The 26384-nt window shown below is 37.0% G+C and overlaps 2 protein-coding genes across 6 annotated transcripts in view; both read right to left on the bottom strand.

Annotated features, from left to right (window-relative positions):
• PRPF39 (pre-mRNA processing factor 39) overlaps positions 1-8279 on the bottom strand; it is a 34635-nt gene extending 26356 nt beyond the window's left edge. For 2 of the 3 annotated variants that reach the window (XM_018066228.1, XM_018066227.1), the window contains exon 1: positions 8121-8278. The gene's annotated coding sequence lies outside the window, so the exon portion shown is untranslated. Of the gene's footprint in view, positions 1-8120 lie in introns of all 3 variants that reach the window. The other variant, XM_018066226.1, reaches the window with a different exon arrangement.
• The window catches only part of FAM179B (family with sequence similarity 179 member B), a 76028-nt gene continuing 61974 nt past the window's right edge, over positions 12331-26384 (bottom strand). The window contains exons 16-21 of one of the 3 annotated variants that reach the window (XM_013973177.2): positions 24233-24359; positions 21286-21404; positions 19389-19578; positions 16995-17214; positions 14087-14173; positions 12331-13467 (exon numbers count right to left, since the gene is read on the bottom strand). In XM_013973177.2, coding sequence (XP_013828631.2) covers positions 13214-13467; positions 14087-14173; positions 16995-17214; positions 19389-19578; positions 21286-21404; positions 24233-24359 — 997 coding nt within the window. In that variant the 3' untranslated portion in view covers positions 12331-13213. Of the gene's footprint in view, positions 13468-14086; positions 14174-16994; positions 17215-19388; positions 19579-21285; positions 21405-24232; positions 24360-24465; positions 25104-26384 lie in introns of those variants that run through there. The other 2 variants (XM_013973178.2, XM_018066410.1) reach the window with 2 other exon arrangements.

The raw sequence follows: 26384 nt of genomic DNA, 5'->3' as shown, positions 1-26384 counted from the left end.
CTTATGGTGGGATTATAAGATGGTGGAACTGATATAGAAGACAAAATGGGGTTTCCTCAAAAAATTAAAAATAGAACTACCATATAATCCAAAATCCCACTTCTGAGTATACAGTCAAACTAACTGAAAGCCAGGTTTCAAAGAGCTATCTGTATAGCCACGTTCACAGCCTCACTATCCAAAACAGTCAAAGAAGTAAGCAACCCAAATGTCCAACACAGATGAAGAAATACATAAAATGTGATACACACACAACTGAATATCAATCATCTTTAAAATGAAGGAAATCCTAGCGTACACTACATGGATGAACCCTGAGGAAATTATGCTAAGTGAAAAAAGCCTGTCACAAAAAGACAAATGCTACATGAGTCTACTTATATGAGGTATTTAGAGTTGTCAAATTCATAGAAACAGAAAGCTGATGGTGGTTATGAGGAACTAGAGATGGAGAAAAGGGGGGTTGTTGTTTTCATGGGTATAATTTCATGGGTATAAAGTGAAAAAGTTCTGGAAATCTGTTAAAACAGCCATGTGAAAATGCACAACGCTCCTGAAGTGTACACTGAGAAATGGTTAAGAGACTTCCTCTGGTGATGAAGCGGTTAAGAGCTCACGCTTCCACTGCAGGGGGTGCATGCTCACTCTCTAGTCAGGGGAACCAATTTCCCACATGTCTGCCTTGCTGTGCAGCTTTAAAAAAAAAGGTTAAGAAGGTCAATTTTATCTTATGTGTTTTTACTACAGCAAAAAAAATTTTTGATGGAAGACAGCTAAACTATAATTTAATTAGAAAAGAGGAAATACAAGAGACTAGGAATTAGAACTTCCAGTTCTTTCATTACTAGTTTGGTAAATATTACGAGGGTAGAGAAGGGTGAGTCCTACTTCTCTCCCTTAAAAGGATGAGATTCTAGTCAGTCTTACTTTCCTCACTTCGAAAGGAGACTAGTAATACTTTTACCATCTGCTTCACAGGGCCGTTGAGAACATCGGATGAGATAAATGCATGCCAAGGTCCTAAAACTATAAACTCACATAAATCAAGAGATCACTTAAAACAAGTTCCTGAAAAGTGTTATCCAAACTTAAGATGTTATACTTTAAAACTGTCTCCTAGGTGGCTCAGTGGTAAAGAATACGAGACCAGGATTTGACGCCTGGGTTGGGAAGATCCCCTGGAGGAGGAAATGGCAACCCACTCCAGTATTCTTGCCTGGAAAATCCCATGTACAGAGAAGCCTGGTGGGCTACAGTCCATGGGGTTAGGAGAGTCAGACATGACTCAGTGGCTAAACAACAACTTTAAAATTAACAAGGAAAATAAAAATGAACTTTACAGTGCATCTAGAATTTGTTGTGCAGAGATTTTAGGAGGTGGAAAAAAACTTATTCACTATGACTTCAAAAAACTGGTGGTAATCAACACAGTATTCATCTGAAAATATTTCCTGACTTTTCAATTTTAGATTTCTGCTATCTAATTAGATAAAACATAGGTTTAGTTATACCATATACACAAGCACAACTTTCCTCTCATGTGCTTCCAATGTAGTTCTGTTTGGCTGGGGTTAAATCAATATTCAGGTTTACATTAGTATGTCTATGTGAACATTTTTTTCAAGCTACTTTGTATACTATAATCACATTTCCTTGCTTCTACCTCTTTAAATCTATCATTTTCATATGCTTCACTGCCTTTGAAAACTGACTCCACATCCTTGAAGAGACCTTATAAAGGTCCTTCAAAACAACTGTCACTCATACTGATCAATTCCATTTCCCCTTCTGGTGCCGTCCTTTCTGAAACCATCCAACCTTCTGCAACAATTTAAATTTGCTTGTCTTATCTAGGATTGTCTCTTCATTTTGATATAAAGAACTCACTTATCCTCTGGGGTGAATCTCATTTATAGCAAAATCTGTTTCTTCCTTGATTTACTCCCTCTTGTAGAGAGTCATTTTTGTAACTGAAAAAAGGTATGTGGGGTGAAAAAAGGTAAGATTTTCCAGGAATCGAAGCTGCACCCTTAGCAGTGAAAGCTCAGAGTCCTAACCACTGGGAATTCTTAGGATGGCCTTCTTTGAGGGTAGAACCCATTAAATGTCAGTGTTCTACACTGCTTCCCTTGGGTTATGTTTCGCCAAAGAAGAATGTTTCAACTTGAGTAAGGCAACAAGCATTCTGGGAGCAAAGAAGACAAACAAGGCTTGTGATCGTACCATTCAACACACAGACTTTCTTTCAATTTCTCATTTTCACTAAGACCCTTCACTCCTGCCCCACCTCCCACCAGCTATGCCAACTTCTCTGGTTTTACCCTCTTCAAATAATGAACATCCAGTTTTTTGCTGGCTATACTAGATGGAGAAGGAAAATTCAGCTGTGAACAAAACAAAATCCCAAGGAGCAGACATTACAGTGGGGAGATGGAGGCTTTTTTCCCTAAGTAAATTTCTTCCATATATGTGGCATCAAGTGCTAAGAATAAGAGAGAGGATGAGGTAGCAGGAAAGCCAGTCATGCAGCCATCTAGAAGAGGAAAAGTACAGACAGCAGAAAGGGCATGTTCTGAGATAACTGCTTTGCTTGGCATGTTCACAGAAAAACAGATCAGTAAGAGACAGTATGAAACGATTTGCTTAAATATCCCTCAATTTGACTTGAATGCTTTCTAAAATTTGTCTTTAGTAAGTATATCAAAGTAAACCTCCTCATGTAAACACCTATTTTATCATTTTTTGCAGCTTACAGGATTTTAGTTCCCTGACCGAGCATCGAACCCATGCCCCCTACAATGGGAGCATGACCACGGGACTGCAGGGAAGTCCCTAAATGTCTGTTTTCAAAAAGCAATGTTGAAGGGGAAAAAAAAGCAATGTCAAACTTCCCCAGCGGTCCAGAGGTTAAACATCCACCTGCTGTGACTTCCTTGTTGGTCCAGGGTCAAGAATCTGCCTCGCAATGCAGGGGACACAGGTTCGATCCCTCGTCAGGGAACTAAGATTCCCACATGCCAGAACAACTAAGCTGAACCCTTGAGCTCTGGAGCCTGTGTGCCACAACTACAAAGCCTGAGCACCAAAACTAGAGAGTCTGTGCACTGCAATGACGATCTCATGTGCTGCAATTAAGACCTAACACAGCCAAATAAATATTTGGGGAAAAAAAAAATTCCCGGAGACACGGGTTCAATCCCTGGACCGCTTCAATTCATGTCAAAAAGTATTCTGCCTGTGTTTTCCTGTAAGTGTTTCCCTCTTTTATAATCCTCCCTCCCTTTTGCTAAGTATTTGTTCTGTACCCCTAAGCACTACTATAAAAATTGAAATACATAACAATTATTTGTCTTCCTCCTTCCCTTGGTCACAATGGATGAAGTATCTCTGCTACTATAAATGGTCAAACTCTGAACTAATGACTTGGATCACTTCTCCAACCTCATTTCTCAAACATGTTGCTTCTTAAATTATCTTCACGCTCTCCTTATCAGTTTCTCTTAGTATATTAGATTACTTCCATTACCCTTCAAATATGTAAAAATATCTTTTATATAACAATTTATAATATACATACTATAACTTAGCTTAACTTATAAAACAAACAAAGGACAATCATAAGCTATGTTGAGGATTTAGATTTTGTTTCAAGTACATGGCAATCCACCCCAGTATCCTTGCCTGGAAAATCTCATGGACAGAGGAGCCTGGTGGACTGCAGTCCATGGGGTCGCAAAGAGTTGGGCACGACTGAGCGACTAACATACTAACACACTCAAGTACAACAGAAAGACAATGAAGCTGTCTAAGCTTATCTCTGCTCTACACCCTCCTTGTTGTTCAGTTACTAAGTTGTGTCCAACTCGTTCCGACCTCATGGACTGCAGCACACCAGGCTCCTTTGTCCTCCACAATCTCCCGGAGTTTGCTCAAATACATGTCCACTGAGTCGGTGATGCTATCTAAGCATCCTGCCTCTGCCGCCCCCCTTCTCCTTTTGCCTTCAATCTTTCCCAGCATTGGAGTCCTTTCTAGTGAGTTGGCTCTTTGCATCAAGTGACCAAAGTACCAGAGCTTCAGCTTTACCATCAGTCCTTTCAATGAATATTCAGGGCTGATTTGCTTTACTTCCTTAGGTTTGATCTCCTTGCAGTCCAAGGGACTCTCAAGAGGCTTCTCCAGCACCACAATTTGAAAGCATCAACTCTTCAGCTCTCAGCCTTTTTTGGCCCAACTCTCACATCTGTACCTGACTACTGGCAAAACCACAGCTTTGACTGTACGGACCATTGTTGGCAAGGTGATGTCTCTGCTTTTTAATACGCTGTCTAGGTTATTGCTTTCCTCCAAGGAGCAAGTGTCTTCTAATCTCATGGCTAAAGTCACTGTCCACAGTGATTTTCTATATCCTCCATTTACCCTTAAATTTGGATTCTTCTTCATCATTACTCTGAAATTCTCCCAAAGTCACAATCTCTTTGTTTATAAATCTAACTGGACATGTTCTGATTCATCTTTCTGATCTACTCTTCACTGTATCCAACAGTAATGAAGACTTTCTCTTTAAAAGGCTGTCTCTTGTTGCCCTTTTTCTAACATATCACATTCATCTAGTTTTGTTGTGTGTTCCAGTTCAGCTCATTTCAGCTTCAGGACCTTAGTGTATGTAGTTTCTTCTGTCTGTCTGGAATGCTGCTCCAACTCTTTACCCCACTCAAAGCCTTCAACCTAACTGAAGCCCACTAACTAATCTGGGCAAATTTAAACATCCCTGACTGAAACGTATTCCCAGATCTTCCAAATAAGTTTGTTTCCCCCAGTGATGCTTCTACAGCATTCTTCCATGGCACACAATCACATTTATGATACTCATTCGATGTTTTTTCCTTTCCAGATGACAAATTCCTTCACAGTAAGGCTCAGGTCTACCGATATGTGGAGATACAATACACATGGAGGTATGATACACACCTAATCCACTGTTTAATAAGTAAAAAAGCATCACAGTCCTTACCCTCCCCACCCAGAGTCCTAAACCTAGCTTAGGTCTCCTGCATCGTAGGCAGATGCTTTACCGTCTGAGCCACAAGGAAAGTCTCATAACAATTGGGAAGTTGTATAATAAAACACTTGGGTTAAAGCCTGATAGAACTGAATTAAAGATCTGGCCCAGTTACTCATTAGGGAACTTTGAGCATGTTACTTAACCTCTCTAAGCCTCATGCCAAATAATCACACATACCTTGCTATAAAGATTAACTATTCTCTTCATTTACACTGTTATGCTACAATATAATCATCTCCCCTTTTGAATATTTTTCAAACTTCAGAATGCCTTGCACCAGTGTATTTTTTTTAAAGAAAAAATACAGAATAGAAAAAAAATCAGAGTGCATTGTACACATTAAGGCCATACTGTTGAAATACACACAGAATCTGACTACTAGATTATTGAACTGCAATGTTACATGTACATCTTAATTACGGCTAGTGGCTAAGTCACTTCAGTCATGTCCGACTCTGTGTGACCCCATAGACGACAGCCCACCAGGCTCCCCCGTCCCTGGGATTCTCCAGGCAAGAACACTGGAGTGGGTTGCCATTTCCTTATCCAATGCATGAAAGTAAAAAGTGGAGGGGAAGTCTCTCAGTCGTGTCTGACTCTTCCTGACCCCATGGACTGCAGCCTACCAGGCTCCTCCATCCATGGGATTTTCCAGGCAAGAGTACTGGAGTGGGGTGCCATCACCTTCTCTGTCCTATTGTGGGCTGCAGTCAAAAAAATGGAAAAACACTGCTACACATAAATTATTATTGAAATATTAAATTCACTGAGAACAGGGTCCCTGGTTTTGTTCACTACTATATCCCTAGAATCTGAAAGTGTCTAGTATACAATAGCACAATAAATGTTGAAAGATTGAGTGATATATCTGGACCCAACTTAACTTTCCAAAGGTATTAATCCAACCGTATTCCTTATTGTCATTTATAGAGGACAACACATGCTCATGCCTGAGCCTGTGCTCATGATATTCTCTCAGAATAACTAAAACTTCCTTCTGTTCTCAACTCATGCCTTTTTACTACTTTGCACTTTCTTATATAAAACTGTAATGAGATGCATAAAGTCCACAAGTGTAAGAGAAAAATGATATATTAAATGTGAATAAGCAGTACATGAAGTAGTACAGTTCTACATCATACATTTTAAGTTTTAGTTCAGTTATGAGATACATTTTTCTAAGAATTCAATATACCATCTTAACATTTAAAAGCTCTTTTGGAGGATGACTTAATTTTTAATAAAATTAAAAATGAGAAATACTCAATTAAAAATGAGAAATCTGATTACCTTAATCTCTTTATAGGTATTTATGCTGACAGAGGTACCAAAATCCTATCATTTATTATTCTTTTCATAAATAGAACATATAAGAATCTGAAGTCATCACTAAGGACTGAAAGTCAGGAGTTTGAGTACTGCAAATCAACTACCTTTGCAATCCTTAAGTCGCTCTGTGCCTCATCCACAGATAAGCCAATCTAAAGACTCAAAGTGTTTGGGAAAAAAAGACTATCATAATCACTGGCTTTGGCAACTGTTTTCAGAGGCTGAGCAGAATATTTATACAGATTGACCTTTTTAAAGTTTCCATATATTAAGCACTTGCTACGTTCCAGAAACTGGACTTTATTTATTCACATAAATGTTTGCACCATCTTCATATTTTTGGGAAAAAAAATACCATTTCGCTGGAATTATTTTCTTCTCCCTCTGGCTATTTTTCAAAAAAAATTTTTAAATCCTATATTTTATGCGGTATTATTTGCTGGCATACCACAGAAGGGTCTCCTCTCTCTCTTCTTTTATTTACATTATTACCCAAGATTGATACATAGTTTCCTGTACTATACAATAAGAACCTTGTTGTTTATCTATTTTATACATCCACTAATCTTTCTCTTGGAAAAAAGCCACACATACTTTCTATCATTTGATTTATAAGATTCTTTTTCGTATTCAATTATAGGTAAGCAAGTAAAATCACTTCCAAATATCATGACACTAAAAAAACCCCCTTTTCAATTCTCACTTCAAATATGTCATACTACCTACTAATTAGCCATCTTTGGTAACCCCTAATTATTCCAGAGCACATAATCTTGAGAACTTGTCTTCTTTAGCAGAACTCCTTTCATTAATATTATCCCTACCAGCGGCCAAACAGTGGAAAAGTTCCAACTTCTACAACTTTAGAATGGGGGGAGGGGAAGAATACACCTGACAGTATTTGCTTGTTTTTCCATCCATTTACTAGCTCTCAGAACCCAAAATACTTAAGTTCCAATGCTTTTTCAGGCTTCAACCTTTACAGCCGCAAAAAAGTGTTAAGTATTTCTGAACAGGAATATTAAACAACCTTTACAACCGTAAAAAAGTGCTAAGTATTTCTGAACAGCAATATTAAACTTAAAGGTAATATTTTAGTTGGCATAAATATAGTACATAATACTAACTGAAGATGTGATTTTTAGAACGAGAAAAACAGCAGTGTTGGTCTCTGGCTACAAAAGATAAACACTGGTTTTGCTGCTTCCATTCTATCCTGCCAAAAGCTTTAACTGATCTCTGGGGTGCTGTGACTCAAGAGTCCCTAGAGTCAGAACGCGAAACGCGCCCTACCAGGCGCCTAAAAGTTTTACCCAATTTGTACCACATTCTCCCAAACCTCTGGGTCCCTTCCACTTCCAGTCGTCCCAGTCACACTGGTTCCCAGCTCTCACGAAAGCAAGGGCTTTAGACTTATCCCCAAAGCGCTTCCTAAATCCAAGTTGAGGCCCACAGTTCCCCGCCCGTCCTAAGGCGCCGGGAGAGAAACGAGTGGTCTAAGAAAAGAAACCTCGCACTGCTCCACCCAACAGGTGGGAATGAGAAGGGATGGACAGCTGGGCCGCGAGGCCAAGTCAGGCCTCAAAACAGGGCGGGAGAGCGAGGCCGCAGCCCCAGAGCGGCCTGAAACAAGGCAGGCCCCTTCCAGACCAGCGTAACAGAACGCCCCCCCCCCACCCCATACCCCCCACCCCCGGCCAATTCCAAGGAGCCCGCCCCAGCTGACCTGACGATGGATGCCACTGAATTCCATGAGCCACAGTCTGAGCCAGCTGAGTCGAAGATGGCACTTTAACAGTCCCCGTCCCCACTAACACAGCAGTCGCCACCAGCACCACAGCCTCCTCCTCGAGAGCGCGGCGCGCATGCGTCGGAGCCCCTGGAGGCGAGGGAGTCACGTGGTTGCGCAGCACGCAGGTCTCGCCCTCCGCGAGACGTGGACCGGGCAGGCCCCGCCCCGCTGCCTTGAGAGCCTGGCTGCTGCTTCCACCCGGCGTTCCCTCTACTTGGACATCCGAAAGAGAAAGCGGGTCCTTAGGGCTTTTTGTACCTCAGATCTTAAACACAGACAGCGCCCCGCCCCGCCAAAGAAAAATGCTGTTATTCTTTTTTGGGCAAACAACTGCCTAAAATTCACCCCTCTACCTAAAAATGAACAGAAATTCAGCCTTAAACTCACAAATCTCACGATGATATTTGGACTCCGGAGAAGGAAACGATAACCCTCTCCAGTATTCTTGTCTGGAAAATCCCATGGACAGAGGAGCCTTTTGGGCTGCAGTCCAGGGGGTTGCGAAAGAGTTGGACGCAACTTAATGGTTAAACAATAAGCATCGATTAAAAAATGTCCTTTTTGTTCATGCCAGCTGGATATTTACCCCCTTTTGTCTATCTTCCCTTTCCTCTTATCCTCTTGGTCATAGACTTAGTAAATTAAAACTGAAATTTAAATTCAGAACTCTCCCAGGAATTCCCTGGCAGTCCAGTGGTTAGGACTCTGCACTTGGACTGCTGAAGGCCTGGTTCAATTCCTGCTGAGGGAACTTACATCCCACAAACCTGGCAGTGGCAAATAAATAAAAGAATGAATGAATTCAGAACTCTGCCTTCAGAGTCAACTTCTCTCACAGGGCTCGGAAAGCATGACACTTATCTCTTCCCCACCAACTGCTTTTCCTCAGAGTATTCTCCATTTCAGTTAATGGTATCACCATCCACGTCTCTAGAGTGAGAAAACTTTATTAACTTTGTCTCCTTTATGTTCCAAATCTAAGTGTGTCATCGGTTTAGTCAAGCCTGCCATGAGTACCTTTCAGACCTTTTCTTTCAATTCTCAGTGCTTCTATTCTTTAGACCTTTACTGTCTAGAATCTGGGAGATCACTACCCTCTCTCTTGTTGAAACCTGCGGTAACCTCCCAATCTTTTAACACATTGAAAAGGCGTACCTTCTCAATCCACTAGGCTGGAACATTGGATGAAATCCATTTGCCACAGGATGCCTTCAGATGGATGTTTCCGACCGGCTATCTGTCTTCTACTGGTTCAGTTCAGTCGCTCAGTCGTGTCCGACTCTTTGCAACCCCATGAATCGCAGCATGCCAGGCCTCCCTTGTCCATCACCAACTCCTGGAGTTCACTCAGATTCATGTCCATCGGGTCGGTGATGCCATCCACCCATCTCATCCTCTGTCGTCCCCTTCACCTCCTGCCCCCAATCCCTCCCAGCGTCAGAGTCTTTTCCAATGAGTCTACTCTTCGCATGAGGTGGCCAAAGTACTGGAGTTTCAGCTTTAGCATCATTCCCTCCAAAGAAATCCCAGGGCTGATCTCCTTCAGAATGGACTGGTTGGATCTCCTTGCAGTCCAAGGGACTCTCAAGAGTCTTCTCCAACACCACAGTTCAAAAGCATCAATTCTTCGGCACTCAGCTTTCTTCACAGTCCAACTCTCACATCCATACATGACTACTGGAAAAATCATAGCCTTGACTAGACACAGCATAAGCCTTGAAAACATTGCTCCAGAATATACTTCATACATAACATTCAACATTTTATTTAAGTACTATTTATTTAGCACCCAGTATAGGCCAAGGCACCCAGGATACGCAGAGGTGAACAGCACATTCAAGACTGGGTCATAATTTGGTACCACACCATTGTCTTAGTTTTACATAGCACTGAATCAAACATTCCATGCTCCAGTATTTAAAAATTAAAAAAAAAAGACTATTTTGCTAAACCTACAATTCACTTTAATCCCTTGAAATCTATGTTTACCCCATTGTTGCCCACAGAAGAGTTTGAATTAAGAGTTTAGGTATTTTTTTACAGTACACATTATGAGACTTTAATTCATTGTTAATACAGTACTTAAATGATTTTCCCTTCATTTGATCTATTTAACCTAACCAGCAACAAAGTAGGATTAGCTTATCTTCGCACTAAAGATTTCTATAGGTTTCTGCCCATCTTTCCTCAACTTCATTTGCTGCTGGGAAAATTAACTTTGGGTAGAATTTGAGTTTACAAATGCTTTTTCATACATAATCCCATGTTAATTTTGTACCTCACTTCAACGGCAGGATACATGTAAGGTTTAACAAGTAATAGTAAAACTGGATTCCAGATCCATGCTTTCTAAATTGAAGTCTTATGCTGTTTATAATTTGTTGCTTCTATTTCTTTTCATCTTCCTTCTAGTCATTTCACTACCTTCCTAAGCACTTTGATTTTCACTACTTTGTCTCTTTTCTTCTGTTACCTTTAATTTCAGACTTTATGCAATTTAAATTTTATTACACAGGCAATACATGTTGCTCATTTCTGAAAAAAATAAAAATTGCATAATAGTACACTGAAAAAATTAACTTTTTATCCAGAGATTACCATTATTCTCATATTGGTGTATACAATTCCAGTTCTGTCTTGTGTGTGTGTCTATTTAATAGACACTATATGTATGTAATCAGGCTTTTCCCTTTAACATATTGTGAACACTGTCCTGTGGTTAACATTTTAAATAAATATATGCTATCGATTCTGTTGGGTAAATATGCCATTTAAATTCTTTTATTTTTTTTGATTTGCACTGCTGGTGGTGTGATAGTGTAAAAAAAAAATTCCTTTGTTTCATTTACACCTTCAGCTTTTCTTTAGTTCTATCAGTTCTAGAAGTCTTCAGTTCTTTTTGACTTCCAGATTAGTAACAGTTCTTGGCAATAGAATGCTAGACTTCTGCGTGCTCATTATCAACAAGTTGCTAATATAGAGAAAAATATTTAAGGTGTGAGACTCTGTTATGGCTATTTTATTTATAACAAAAACACACAGACTACATGAAGTTTCCACATTATTAATAGTCATATACTTACTGTACTTTTTTCAATGCAAAATTCAAACTTTTATCTACTGAAAATGATGGATGACTAAATTTATGTATATAGTAGTGCTCTTCTTTGGCCTCTAATCTAAAATTTACCTTCAGTATATCCAACAATCAGTGTTAACTTTAGTAGGCACATTTGCAATGAAACAAGGGCAATGGTTAAAATTAATAAAATTTAGAATCTGTAACTATTTTAATAATAAGTATCATAAAGGGTGAAGCAAAATTTAATGGTGATTTCAGAGTTACAAGTGAAGTCAAAAGTCTAGGCCAGGTGCTCTGGCAAACTACATCAGAGGCCCAAGCAAAGAACTTTTTTATATTTGTAAAGGATTTTTTTTTTTTTAAAGAGCAAAATGAAGAATATGCCACAATCTGTGGCTTATGAAGCCAAAATTCTTTATTTTCTGGTGCTTTACAGAAAATGTTTGCTAACTTTTGACCTAAATAATAGGCATATAATAAAATACATTTAGAAGAAAATGAATTTTAGATGTATGTAATTATAAACGTGTATATAAACACAGGAAAAGTAGCCACATCTTTACTCTCCTTTCAGATTAGCTTCAAACTTTTTTTTTTACTGTTGTGCTCAGAAATTACAGATATACAAAGAACCACAATTTAAAAAGTAGCCAAACACATTACAAATGTATACATTTGTTAATGACACAAGAAGTGAAAAAGAATGAAGATAGTCTACAATTGTAATAAAGTGATCTTAGAGTAAACTACAACATAGAATCACAGAATTTTAGAGCAAAATGGAACCTTAAAAATCATCTAGTCTAGTCTTCACAGGTCAGAGATGAGAAAACTGAGGCCTGTATCTGGCAAGTGGCTTGCGCAAGTTCAGAGAGATAATTTTCTGTAAAACTATAACTATAACCCGGGTCTACTGTTAGGTCAATAGAGATAGGTCAAAATTGCACCAAGTATAACAGGTGAAAGTGATAGGTCAATACGCGTATAGGTCAATACCTGATAGATATATTTCCCATTTTAATATACATTGAAGTTGGAAAAATAGGACACCTCTCACACATCTACAGAAATAAATCCTTTTATTATATAACATTCCTTTTCTTTTTTAAGATGCATACAGTACTTGTAGCCCAAGAATTCTGAGAAAAGCTAGAGAAGACCTGGCACTATACTTGAGAATTATACAACTGGGCAGCAAAATAACACCTTTATAAATGTTAGGACATATAGACATAAAAATTTAGTGTTTGCACACAAAAATAGGGAAGTTACATTCAACACGTTTTCTTAAACGTGCATTTAATGTTTAAATGTTTTCTAAAACTTTGGTCATCATGCTTTATTATAACTTGTAAAATTTCACAATTATGTAGATGATTAAACCCAACTGGTAAGCAAATATTTCACTTAATACAGCAGCAAAAGCAAGCTAATACTGCACAATCATATTAGCAGACTGATTTCAGAAATACATGTTTTTCACAAATAGCACATAAAACATAGTTTGTGATAACATAGTTCAATGACTTTTCTTCCACTTCATTAAACAAGGCTGAGTAATGAGACATAGCAAAACATGATTACATAACAAAAAGTATATTTTTAATTAAAAGTCTAATTGTACATATAGGGCAACAAATTGTAGTTTCTACAGAATAGTGCAAATAAGTGGGACTTTTCTCAAAAATATTAAATTGGATTCACTCCACATGCTTCAGATTTCATGAGCATTAGATTATATTATTTTAGATTTTTGTGTGATGGGTGCAAGTGATAGGGTTGATGTAGGACAGATGTGTACTCATAGGCTGCAAATAAAAATAGTTATTGACTTAATTACTGGATGAGAAGCACAGGCACTGAAAACCTAACTTTAACAAACTTCCATTTGTTATCATGTAAACAGTTTTGTTCATCATATTTCATCAAAGACTCATAATTCATTTTAAATTGTCATATCAAGCAATTCTTCTAAACTCTTTTTTATATGTGATGGTTGAGATGCAGCCTGATTTAACAGATTCTGACCCATCTGTGTAAAAAGTGCTTTTGATAATTTAGCTGTGGCTGTTCGTATATTTCCTCCAGCTCCAGGCAAAGAGCCACTATTTGTCATGTTCCCTAAGAGATGCCATAAAACAACCAACACTTTCTGTTCTGTTGCATGGGGCTTCCTTTGATAAAGTTCCATAACAATATCTGAAACACAAAAATAGTAATCAGTGAGGTTTTGTTTTTAAAAAAGAAACCCAAACAAATTTAAGTTCTGATAATTAAAAAGCATATAAAATAAACTAGGCTTCTTCCCTGACATTTGAGCTAAAATGTTCAGCATCTTAAAAAAATTAAGGCCAGAAACTTTGCTCCCAAAGATTGGGATCTTCAAGTATTAGAAATCTATATATGACAGGCAAAAGCAGTAAAAACAGAAATCAAACCAAAAATTCATCTCAGTGTTTTCCAAATGTAGTTTTATCAAGACATACACATTTTAAACTCCTGGACCTTTCATTAAACACAATTTGAAACAGCAGTTTTCTATATGTACCAATATTTGATTTTAATATCTTTTATTGATCCTGTTTATTTCTCATAATAAGAGTTTTTTACTGGGGGAAAAAAGGAACAAAATTCTTTTGAAGAAAATTTTTGGGGTAAAAGTCTTAAAAGGTCTTTTTACAGATCATTATACAATTTATTTCTACTTCATAGATAATGATATTGAGCTTGGTAGCTATCCTAAAATTGAATTGAAATGCCCATCAGTGTATCCGTAATTAATCAACTATTTCTTAAGAAACAATTTAAAAATTTTTACCAGCAAGCTTTTCAGTCATATCCTGTTTCGCCTTTCCATTTAAAAACTGGGCTTTTGTGCAAAATGGCTGTAGAAGTAAGTAATTATCTAAACAAAAAGAATAACACAGAGACACATTTTTAAACAGTTATAAAGATCTTATTTATTTTCCATTCCATAGCACTGAAAGGAAAAAAATCATGTAAATGAATGAAATGTGTTAGAAAGATTTAATCTACAGTTTACAATTTAAAAAAATTCACTATAAAACCTTTATACAATAATATTCTTAAAGCAAATAAAAAGTAAAAATACCTCAAAGAATATTAAAGGAGCTATCATATGGTATAAAAAAGAAAAAGAACTACTTATCTCCTAGGCATCTTATTCCAAATGATAGTATATAAGTTTATCAAAAAAAAAAAAAAAGAAATAAAGAATTTAAATTTTGGGATAGTTTTTACCTTCATTGATTTTTTTCAAATTTTTAATTTTATAGTTCCACAGGAAATATCAAAGATAGTACAGAGAGGCCTTGTGTACTTTCACCCAAATTACATCTTTCATAATTATAGTATACATCAAAACAAGGAATTTGGCATTAGTACAGCATGTGTATATAGTTCTATACCATTTTATCACATGTGCAGATCTGTGAAACTATCACTACAGTTAAGATACAGAACTATTGTATCACCACAAAGACCTATAGCTATATATATACCGACTCCTAAACTGCTGTTAAACCCTGATAGCCACTAATTTGCTTTCCATCTCTGCAAATTTCTCATTTTGAAAAAGTTATACACATGGAATCCTATAGCAGGCGACCTTTCGGGGTTGGCTTTTTTCTCTCAGTATAATGACCTTGAGATCCATCCAAACTGTTGCATGTGTCTATAACCCATTCCTTTCTACTGCTAAGTATTTTATGGTATGGATATATCAAGTTTTTTCACCATTAACCCACTGAATTATACTTAGGCAATTGACAGTCTGGGGCTATTACAAACAAAACTGCTATGAACAATTATGTACAGGTTTTTGCATGAACATAAGACTTCACTGCTCTGGAATAAAGGCCTAGGAAAACAACTGATAGGTAAGTGCATGCTTAGTTTTTTTAAGAAATAGCCGAACAATTTTCTAAAGTGGCTATGATTTTTTATTTACATTCTCACCAGCAATGTATCAGATCCAGTTTCTCTGCACCTTGTTAGCATTTGGTGGTGTCACTATTTTTAATTTTAGCTGTTCTAATACTTGCTATGAACGGAATGTTTGCATGCCTCACCCAAACTTATACCTTGAAACCCAATTCCCAGTGTGATGGTGTTTGAAAATGGGGATTTAGCGGAGGAAATAAGGTTACGAAGGTGGAGCCTTCATCAATGAGATCAGTGCCTTCATAAAAGAGGCTCTAAGAGCTCCCGTCCCTCCCACCATGTGAGAACACAGCCAGAAGATGGCCACTTATAAACCAGGAAGAGGGCCCTCACCCAACAACAAATCTGTTGATGCTTTGATCATGGACTTCCCAGGCTTCAAGAACTGTGAGAAATAAGTATGTGTTGTTTTTAAGTCATCCAAGCTATGGTAGTTTGTTATAACTACCCCAAAAGACTAACACACTTGTATAACGATCATGGTCTTAATTTGTATTTATATTTCCTTAGTGACTGGTAATGTTACACATCTTTTCATGTGTTTATTTTCCATCCATATAAATGTTTCCTTCATGTCCTTTGCCCATTTTCTAAATAGGGTGTTGTTTTTTTTTTTCTTAATGTTGAGTTTTAAGAATTCTTTCTTTCTCTCTCTTTCTCTTAGCTGCACTATCTGGCTTATGGGATCTTAGTTTCCCGACCAGGGATCAAATCTGGAAGTAGTTCTTTATATATTCTGAAAGTCAAAGTTGCTCAGTTGTGCCCAACTCTTTGTGACTCCATGGACTGTAGCCTGCCATGCTCCTCTGTCCATGGAATTCTCCAGGCAAGAATACAGGAGTGGGTAGCCATTTCCTTCTCCAGGGATCTTCCTGACCCAGGAATCGAACTGGGGTCTCCTGCATGGCAGGCAGATTTTTTTTTATCAGCTGAGCTACCAGGGAACCCCCTTATATATTCTAGATAAGCATATTTATCAGATACGTGATTTGCAAATATTTTCTGCAAATCTGTAGTTTGTCTGGAAGGATAGCTGGAATGGTGGCATCATAGAGGACGACTTGTCCAGTTAGTTACAAGCTAAACTACAGAAACATGGTTCTAGGATGGAGACTTCATAGCATCCTAAACAGGTGCTGAAGCAACCTAAACTTAAATTGTTTACTAAATTCTAGAAAAGAGAGTCCAGGATGGGACTCTCTATATTTATTTCACTATCTATTTGGACTTATTTTTGTAACACAAAAATAAATATTTTGATCTAAAAAAAGTCTTTTGCAAAGTAAATGTGAAGTAAACGTGATAACCACTACGTTACAGAAATGGGATGCAAAGGAAATGTTTTAAATTTTGATGAAGTTCAATTTATGGACTTTATGTAGATCATACTTTTAATGCCATGCTAACAACTCTTCACCAGGCCTAAGTTCTAAGGATTTTCTCATATATTCTATAAGTTATACAGTTAAATCTTGCATTTAAATCTATGATCAATTTTGAGTTCACTTTGTATCAGATGTGATGTTGAGGTAGAAAAATAACTGAAAAGTTAAAATTAAAGGTAGAGAAAGTCAGTTTAATGGCATGGTATTTAATCACTAAAAATAATTAAAACTGCTACTGAGCAATTTTTTAAAAATTTATCACAATATTAAGTGACAAAAACTGAATAGCTAGGGTTTTGGCATTTTAGAAAATGTGTAGAATGAGAAAGCACAAAAGTAAAGCCAAAATAATCTGAATGCCAAAGTAAGATTTCTTACCTACGTGCTGACTCAGTGCCTGAACAACATTGGTGGCAGCAGCATAGATGCCTGGATTCTTGGAATTCAGATTGTTATCTACTATTGCTGGGATTAGCATGTTGATTATAGGAGATAAGTTGTCTCTAAGCAAAGGAATCATTTTGTGCATTGTTTCTAGAGCCACCAGGTTTACTTTACTATTGGAATCATGAAGCCGAGATTTAAAAGCATCAAAGATCTGAAAGTAAATCGGTAAATTAAAGTGAAATAATGCTGATATCTATTATATTTAAATTCCTAACGGCATTTCATAGTTTTCATCCTATTAAAGCACAGACGTACTATTTAAAAACACACACACACATCTCATTTAACTTGGACTGAGACAATAGGAACATCATAAAAATGTGGATGTTAGTGTCCAATCTCCTTATAGCAAAACAAGAAGCCTTCAAAATCCACCTAAAAAGAGATCCTACTAAATTAAGGTTGAGAAATTTGGTTCAATAAAAAATGCTGTTTTCTGAAAGTGTAGGTTAGTTTAGCTAACTTTAAGAACTTAAAGGTTTCTATTCTTATCTCTATTTGTAACAGAAGCAGACATGTAGGTTTTACTACAGAGATTTTATCTAGTTTCAGATTTAAGTTTTTATTATTACCTCTTAACCTGAGTACTTAAACAATAGAGACTTCCTCTTCTAATTCTTAGCTTTTGTAAATTCAAGATATAATGAAGTAAATGCTGAGCAATTTAACTAAGTCAGGTGAGGAAAGAGCTATTCTGTGAGAATGAGACTATTAACTAATAATCCGTGATATACATCATATATAAGTGTTAGTGTTAGGCACTCAGTCATGTCCGACTCTTTGCAACCCCATGGGCTGCAGCTTGCTAGGCCTCTCAGTCCATGGAACTCTACAGGCAAGGATAATGGAGTAGGATACCAGTAGAATTTAATGACTAAATTACTAATGGAATTGACTGAACCAAATTCTGAGGAAGCATAAGTAATCTATGCTCTGGCACCACTAACATTTATTACTGCTTCCCTTTCTATTGCTTCTAGTCTTCCTATATAAGTTATAAAATATATAAATGCATATTTATAAATATATATTAACATAATATATAAAATTAGCACAAGCAGATTTCTAATTTACATATGAAACTTTCATTATTCCTAAGTAATATCAAGTCAGGCTGGATGAAGCACAAGTTGGAATCAAGATTGCTGGGAGAAATATCAATAACCTCAGATACGCAGATGATACCACCCTTATGGCAGAAAGTGAAGAGGAACTAAAGAGACTCTTGATGAAGGTGAAAGAGGAGCATGAAAAAGCTAGCTAAAACTCAACATGCAAAAAACAAGATCATGGCATTCGGTCCCATCACTTCATGGCAAATAGATGAGTAAATAATAGAAACAGTAAGAGACTTTATTTTTTGGGGTTCCAAAATCACTGCAGATGGTGACTGCAACCATGAAATTAAAAGATGCTTGTTCCTTGGAAGAAAAGCTATGACCAACCTAGAGAGCTTATTAAAAAGCAGAGACATTACTTTGATGACAAAGGTCCATCTAGTCAAAGCTATGATTTTCCTAGTAGTCATGTATGGATGTGAGAGTTGGACCATAAAGAAAGCTGAGCGCCGAAGAATTGATGCTTTTGAACTGTGGTGTTGGAGAAGACTCTTGAGATCCAACTAGTCAATCGAAAGGAACTCAGTCCTGAATATTCATTTGAAGGACTGATGCTGAAGCTGAAACTCCAATACTCTGGCCACCTGATGCAGAGAACTGACTCACTGGAAAAGACCCTGATGCTGGGAAAGATGGAAGACAGGAAGAGAAGGGGACGACAGAGGATGAGATGGTTGGATGGCATCATCGACTCGATGGACATGAGTCTGAGCAAGCTCTGGGAGTTGGTGATGGACAGGGAAGCCTGGAGTGCTGCAGTCCATGGGGTCGCAGAGAGTCGGACAGAACTGAGTGACTGAACTGAACTGAATATCAAGTCTCTTAAATGCCCTGGTTTTTAAAATACTGATTGATTCACTCAATTCTTTTTTTTTTTTTTGGCCCCACTGCATGGCTTTTGGGGATCATAGTTCCCCAACCAGGGACTGAATCTGGGTTATGAGTGAAGGTCTAGAATCCTAACCATCAGGCTACCAAGGGCCTCTCTTACTCAACATATATATTTACTGACTGCCAGGTTCTGAGAACTCTGAGATTATAAAGCTTTCAAGGATCACCATCTAGTGGGAGGAGTCAAAACTTTTCTGTAAATTTTAACACTTTAAAATAATATATATATGTAATATTAAGAAATAAGGCAATTATTATGCTGAAGAACTTTATTAACTATGGATTGAATATGAAAATAAATTTTGATGGTCCTTACCTTCACAATGTTTCCAACAACAAGCTCTTGATTGTTTTCTGTATCTGATAAAAGCTGCTTAATCCCATTAATACGATCACGAAAATCTTTAGCATTTAATAAACCTGTTATGACTTTAATGTACTCAGCACTTTCTAAGGAATTTCGGGGAACTGATTTTCTGGTGATTTCACGAATTTCAGTTACCTCTCTAAAGTGAAACAAAGGTAAAACACAAACATAATAAATAATTATCATGTATTCACTTTTAAAACGTTCACAAAATAACCCATGGCTACAATACTTGTGTTGGGGGTCCCTAATATTTCTCTTGGGTTTGGTAATTTGCTGGGAGGACGCATAGATTCAGCATGTAGTTTTACTCATGGCTAAGATTTATTATAGTAGAAGGATATAAAGAAAAATCAGCAAAGGGAAACGGTACATGGGGTCAAAGTCTGGAAGAAACTAGATGCAAGCCTCCAAGGGTCCTTTTCAGGGGAGTCACACAGTATAAACTTAATTCCTCCAGCAACAAACTGTGACAATACACGTCAAATGTTGTCTACCAAAGAAGCTTCGAGGTGCGGTACCCAGGATTTTTAATGGGGAGTTGTTCATGATTGGTCCTTGGCCTGTGACATACCAAAATTCCCAACTTCCAGGAAGAAAGGAGTTCTTCACACTGTTTGCCCAAATAACAGAGGCACAGTAAACTACTCTTATCAGTTAGAGAATGGTGGGGAATCCTCCTGAAATCCTAGTTACCCGATGCTAGCTAAAGGCGAACCTCTCAAGCTGAACTTTCTATCTCTGTTCTGGAAGCAACCTAGTTCCTATAGTATTTTATTTCTCTCTAAAGAACTGTTTTAACATTTCTTGCAAAGAAAATATAATGGCAACAAATTGCCTCATTTTTTGTCTAAGCAAGTCTTTGTTTCTCCTACACTTTTTTTCTTCCAATTTTATTGAGATATAACTGAAATATGGCACTGTGTAAAGTCTAAGGTATACAAAGACTTGATTTACATATTTCATGAAGTGATTATCACAGTAACTTTAGTGAACATCCATTATCTCATATAGCTGCAAAATTAAAGAAATAGGAAAAAATTTTAATAAATAACTTTTATTTGTTTTGAGGACTCAGGACATACTCTCTTAACTTTTATATATAACATACAGTAGCATTATATTCAGGGCATATAGTACTCTCCTCTGTGAACTATACTTTGAAGAGCAAGGCTCCAAAACTCTATGGATTTTTATTTTTTATAAAATTTATTATTCAAAGATATACAAACACAGAAAATATGAAAGATACCTATGCATCTACTCATATAATTTTTAAAGTAATGTTTAAAACATATTTTAAAATACACCAAAGAGATAATACTTCTGAAAGATTTTTTAAAACTATATAATCAGTCTATTAAATACTGCCTAATAGTTTAAACAGGTTACACCATTACATATATAATTATATTTAAAAAAATTTTATGATTATTTCTTTTTCTGGTTGATGGTTATTACAGGTGATTGGTTATACTCTTTTAATGCTTGTATTTCATACAGTTTTTTTGCTCCCTTAACCATAACTATGTATTACTTTTATAATCAAGGGGGGATGTAAAGGCTATAAATTGAAAAAAATTAAAGAGTTGTCCAAGACAGGCCTAATATTGACAAGTTCAATAACACTAAAGTTTTACTAAAGTTTAGTTCACATAAAAGCAAGGTGCTGTGAATAAATAATTGCCTTGTTAAATCAAATTATCTCATATTTTCTAAGTCCTTACCAACTTTCAAAACTCGATTAAATTTTGACAAACACCCCTGGAATAGTTCATGAAAATATTCAAATGAGACTACCATGAGACTAAATGAGACTATCATCAGGAGGGAGTAATGATGCTACCTTTCAGCTGAATTGAAAGCATCCCTAGAAACAGATGATGACCTTGTATGTCCAACACTGCTGGTATGAGATCGTCTTCCTTTTGCTGAAGGAGTATCTAGTGGTATCTCTCCCAAACCCTGTAAGTAAACAGAGGCAGTGCAATAAAAGTCTTAAAACTAATAAAAGTGAAATTAACTTGGACAATGTAATTTTCATAGCAGTCATTGCTGATCTCTTATGACTGAATGCATTTTAATAATCTGCTATATTTATGCTTTAAAGGGTATCAGATATTTAAATTACCTTGTAATTAGTAGTAAATTAACAAAATATGTGCCCAGCAATAGCAAGTGATATTGACTTGGTAAAGCTGTTTAAAATGCAAAACGTCATATCTATATTTTATAACTACTCTTCTTCAAGCTTCAGAAATCATGAATTTATATAGAAAATATGAATACATCATATAAACAATGAATTCCTATGTAATACTAGTATGAGAATAAACATTTAAATAAGAATTATTTAAAATTTATTTTTTTCTGATACTACTGTACTTGAAATAACTCACAGATATAATCAGCCTCATTTTAGTAAGATAATTTTTTACATGGTTAATTTGATAAATTCTATATGAATTAAGCTGAAATCCCATACCAATAGGAAGAAAAAATGCTCTAAATTGTATATCACCACACATATTTGAAGTAGTAATCCCTTCAAAAATCAATCTTTTACCTAAGTTGACCAGAGAGGAACAACATAAATTACCACAGAAAAATTCCACATCATTAAACTAAGCACATTTTTGCAAAAATTAATACATAAATGGACTACATTTTTTCTTTTGCTAAACAAAAATATATGTTGAGCAGGTAACTACATGAAAGGGGCTTCCCTGGTGGCTCAGTGGTAAAGAATCCACCTGCCAATGCAGGAGACACAAGTTTGACCCCTGTGTCGGGAAGGTCCTCCGGAGAAGGAAATGGCAACCCACTCCAGTATTTCTGCCTGGGAAATCCCATGGACAGAGGAGCCTGCTGGACTACAGTCCATGGGGTTGCAAAAGAGTTGACCATCACTTGACTAAACAACAATTATATGAAAAGTAGGTCTATTTGTTTTCCCATCTTAAAAGGAAGTCAACTCTATTCATTTCCATTACCTTATAGGTAACAAAATGTGCAGGGAATTTTATTCTTGTTGTGTTCCCAATGCTAAAAAGAATTGATTTTCTTTATACATATACAATTTTTTAAATTTATTTATTTTTTGGCTGTGCTTGGTCATCAACACTCCTTGGGCTGTTCTCTAGTTGTGGTGAGTAGGGGCTACTCTCTAGTTGCAATGTACAGGCTTCTCACTGTGGTGGATTCTCCTGCTGTGGAGCATAGGCTCTAGGCAAGTGGGCTTCAGTAGCTGCGGCAGGTAGGCTCAGTATTCGCAGCTCCTGGGCTCTAGAGCACAGTCTCAATGGTTGTGACGCTTGGGCTTATGAGCCTGGGCTGAGTTGCTCTGTGGCATGTGGGATCGTCCCAGACTGGATCAGGGATTGAACCTTGTTTCCTACGTTGGTTCAGTTCAGTTCAGTTCAGTTGCTCAGTTGTGTCCGACTCCTTGCAACCCCATGAATCGCAGCACGCCAGGCCTCCCTGTCCATCACCAACTCCCAGAGTTCACTCAGACTCACTTCCATCTAGCCAGTGATGCCATCCAGCCATCTCATCCTCTGTCGTCCCCTTCTCTTCCTGCCTCTAATCCCTCCCAGCAGTCTTTTCCAATGAGTCAACTCTTCGCATGAGGTGGCCAAAGTACTGGAGTTTCAGCTTTAGCATCATTCCCTCCAAAGAAATCCCAGGGCTGATCTCCAGAATGGACTGGTTGGATCTCCTTGCAGTCCAAGGGACTCTCAAGAGTCTTCTCCAACACCACAGTTCAAAAGCATCAATTCTTTGGCACTCAGCTTTCTTCACAGTCCAACTCTCATATCCATACATGACCACTGGAAAAACCACAGCCTTGACTAGATGGACCTTTGTTGGCAAAGTAACCACCTACATTGGTAGGTGGATTCTTTACTACTGAGCCACCAGGGAAGCCCAAGAATCAATTTTTTCTTTTAGAAAGGTTGACTTTACACTTTTGAAAAGGGCTCTGGCCTAGTATTACTTTTGATAGACTCCCCCACCCCTGTCTTTTGTCCTTAAGAAAAATAAAAAATAATACAACAAAAACAAAACAAAAAAATAAGGAAAAATAGCAAATACAAAAAACAAAACAAAAAGTAAAAGCCCTTTGTTTTAGGAGGAACACGATCAACCCATTCAGAAAGTTTATAATCTTTAGCAATATAGAGTGGATAATTATAAACTGATCACTCTTTTATAGTTAAGAAACTCAAAGGTAAGAAAAATAACATTACCAACCCTTGGGTTACTTTATAAGGCACTTTTCACATTTCATTTCACTTGACAGTCCCTCAGTTACTCTTTTACAGACATTTTTGAATACTCAGTATCTGCAAGGATATGTAAGACATGGGGCTTCCCCTCAAGGAACTCCTTTATCAACAACGTGGTAGAAGCTCTAACAGTGTAACGTACAAGGTAAATAAAGTACCAACTAAGTGTAATAAACATTATCCTCGTTTTATAAAAAATAATAAAGAAATGATATGTGTAAGATTATATAATTGCTACTTCTCAAGTTGTGATTCAAACACAAGTCTTGTAGTTCTGATAAGCCACACTACTACATTCTACCAAATATCAACCTTCTATTCAATAAACATTTACTGACACTATGAATGTCTCTTCAGTACTGCAGTTGTTGAAATGCTACTGTAGATCTATCCTGAATGGCTAACAGAAATAATCAAAGAAGTAATTATTTCTATCCTTTACCTTCCTCAGCAAATGAACATTGCTTTTAAAGTTGTGTTATAAAATAAATTTCTTGTACATACCTTTTGCCGTAAGCTTTTAACAGATTCCTTAATATATGGCAAATCTTTAGATGGCACATACTTTTCAAGCATTTTATCAAAGTTAGGATGACACATCATGAGGAAAAGCATCTTTCGACCATAATACCTATGGATATTTAATATGTGAAGTAATTCTATAAATCTTAACAAGCTTAAGTTTCTGTCCTTAGATTTAATTTTTTCCCCCAGCAGGAAAAAAAAAAAACCTATCAACATCAAGATTATCATCCCTATATTGAATAAGCCACTGAAATACAGTTGCACTAACTGGATTAGAAAGTATAGCATTCTCCTGCCACCCACCTTTTAAAAAAACATAGCTTCAAATCTTTTAGCTATATGTAAAGGAGAGTCAAAGCTATGACTTTTTCAGGCACCCAAGGGTTCATAAAGACTGGCATTTGGCAGAACTGTGAATTAAAAGAAGTGTTTGTCTTTGTTCTGACTTCCTTGTCTGGTGACCTTTTGCTGCTCACAGGCTGGCCAGGTGTTCTGGCCTAAGTCAACCCAAGATTCTGTATTTCTGACTCTCTCTCTTTCCCTCTTCTTGCCAAAACTTACCCAGGCTTCAATTCTTCAAAAACCTACTCTTTGCTATCTAAAATACATCCAAAGTTAGCTGGTAAATCGTGGCTGATACATTAATGAAATGTCTAATGTTCTCCAAAACTAGGTTTTTTTAAAATGCTACATTAGTTTTAACATAATTCTTTTGGGATAATACCCTAAGCCAGGATATCATTATAATGGTAAATGATGCAGTGGAAATGCATACTGGAGATTATTTTTGGACAGGGGGTCTTATATTACCTCATAAAACTGTATGCTTCTTCTTCCTGGAGACTTGACCCTAAAATAATTAAAATTATACCTTTACCTACAACTTGGAATGTATGACACTAGAAGAACCAGAGAAGGCAAAGCTTTTGTGGGGGAGATATATAAGATGATCTCAGAATCATTTATATCAACTAGATTTGTTCAAATGTAATGAAATTACAGAAAGGGAGGTAGTATCAGAGAATAAAAATTAGTTTTCTTGCCCCACAACCAGAATAAGGTAAACACCTAGATAAATAGCTCCTAATTAGTTATAGTTTCAAAGCTGACTCTAACTTTTATCCCAGAATGGTTAAGGACTGTAGGTCTACCATAGACCGTAATGATATGCGAATAGCTAAAACAAACAAATGAGCAAGCAAAAGACAAAAAATGTAAGAAACACTGTAACTGGAAAGTTGTCATTATTCTGTAATTTTAAAACTTTAAATAAGAATCTAAGAAATGACAAAATGGATTAGAAGAATTATTATGCCATTAAGGAAAAGTTAAAATGTACAAAAAACAACTATTGTAAACTTTATTTTGTTTCTAACTGGTCTATTATGATCCAACCCTCCTAAACTGTTTTGAGCTTTACTGTGCTATTTTTCACTTTCATGCACTGGAGAAGGAAATGGCAACCCACTCCAGCATTCTTGCCTGGAGAATCCCAGGGATGGGGGAGCCTGGTGGGCTGCCGTCTATGGGGTCGCACAGAGTCGGACACGACTGAAGCGACTTAGCAGCAGCAGTTGCAGCAGCAGTGGTATGCACAACTTCTAAAATGGTTACCCCAGAGATATCCGGCTCTAATTCCTACAATTTGTGAATATACGAGATATAACTTCCAGGATTATGTTATATTTAATGGTACAGCTGATTTTAAGATAGGGAGATGATCTGGGTGGACCTAAGTGAATCACATGAGCCTTTTAATGCACAGAGCTTTCTGTAGCTGGTAGAAGAAAAAGAAGTCAAACAAATTCCAAGCATGAGAGGGATTCGCTTTGTTGCTGCCGGCTTGAAGATGGAGGTAGGTTGCATGAGAAGGAATTCAGGTGGACGTAAAGGAGCTGAGAAAAGATCCCGGCTGAGGGCCAGCAAGGAAATGGTAACCTCTGTCCAATAATCACAAGAAACTGCATTCAGTCACCAAGCTGAGTTTGCAAGCAGATTCTTCTATAGTGCAAGCACCCTGCACTGTTACCACCTTGATATCAGCCTTATGAAATCCTAAGCAGAGAACCCAATTGAGCATGCCAGACTTCTAACCTAAAAATGGTAAGCTAGAAGAGCCTGTGTTGCCTTA

This window comes from Capra hircus, chromosome 21 (assembly GCF_001704415.2).
Source record: "Capra hircus breed San Clemente chromosome 21, ASM170441v1, whole genome shotgun sequence".
Taxonomy (NCBI): domain Eukaryota; kingdom Metazoa; phylum Chordata; class Mammalia; order Artiodactyla; family Bovidae; genus Capra; species Capra hircus.
The sequence above is the reverse complement of the archived record's forward strand: the minus strand, read 5'-3'. Positions and strand labels throughout refer to the sequence as shown.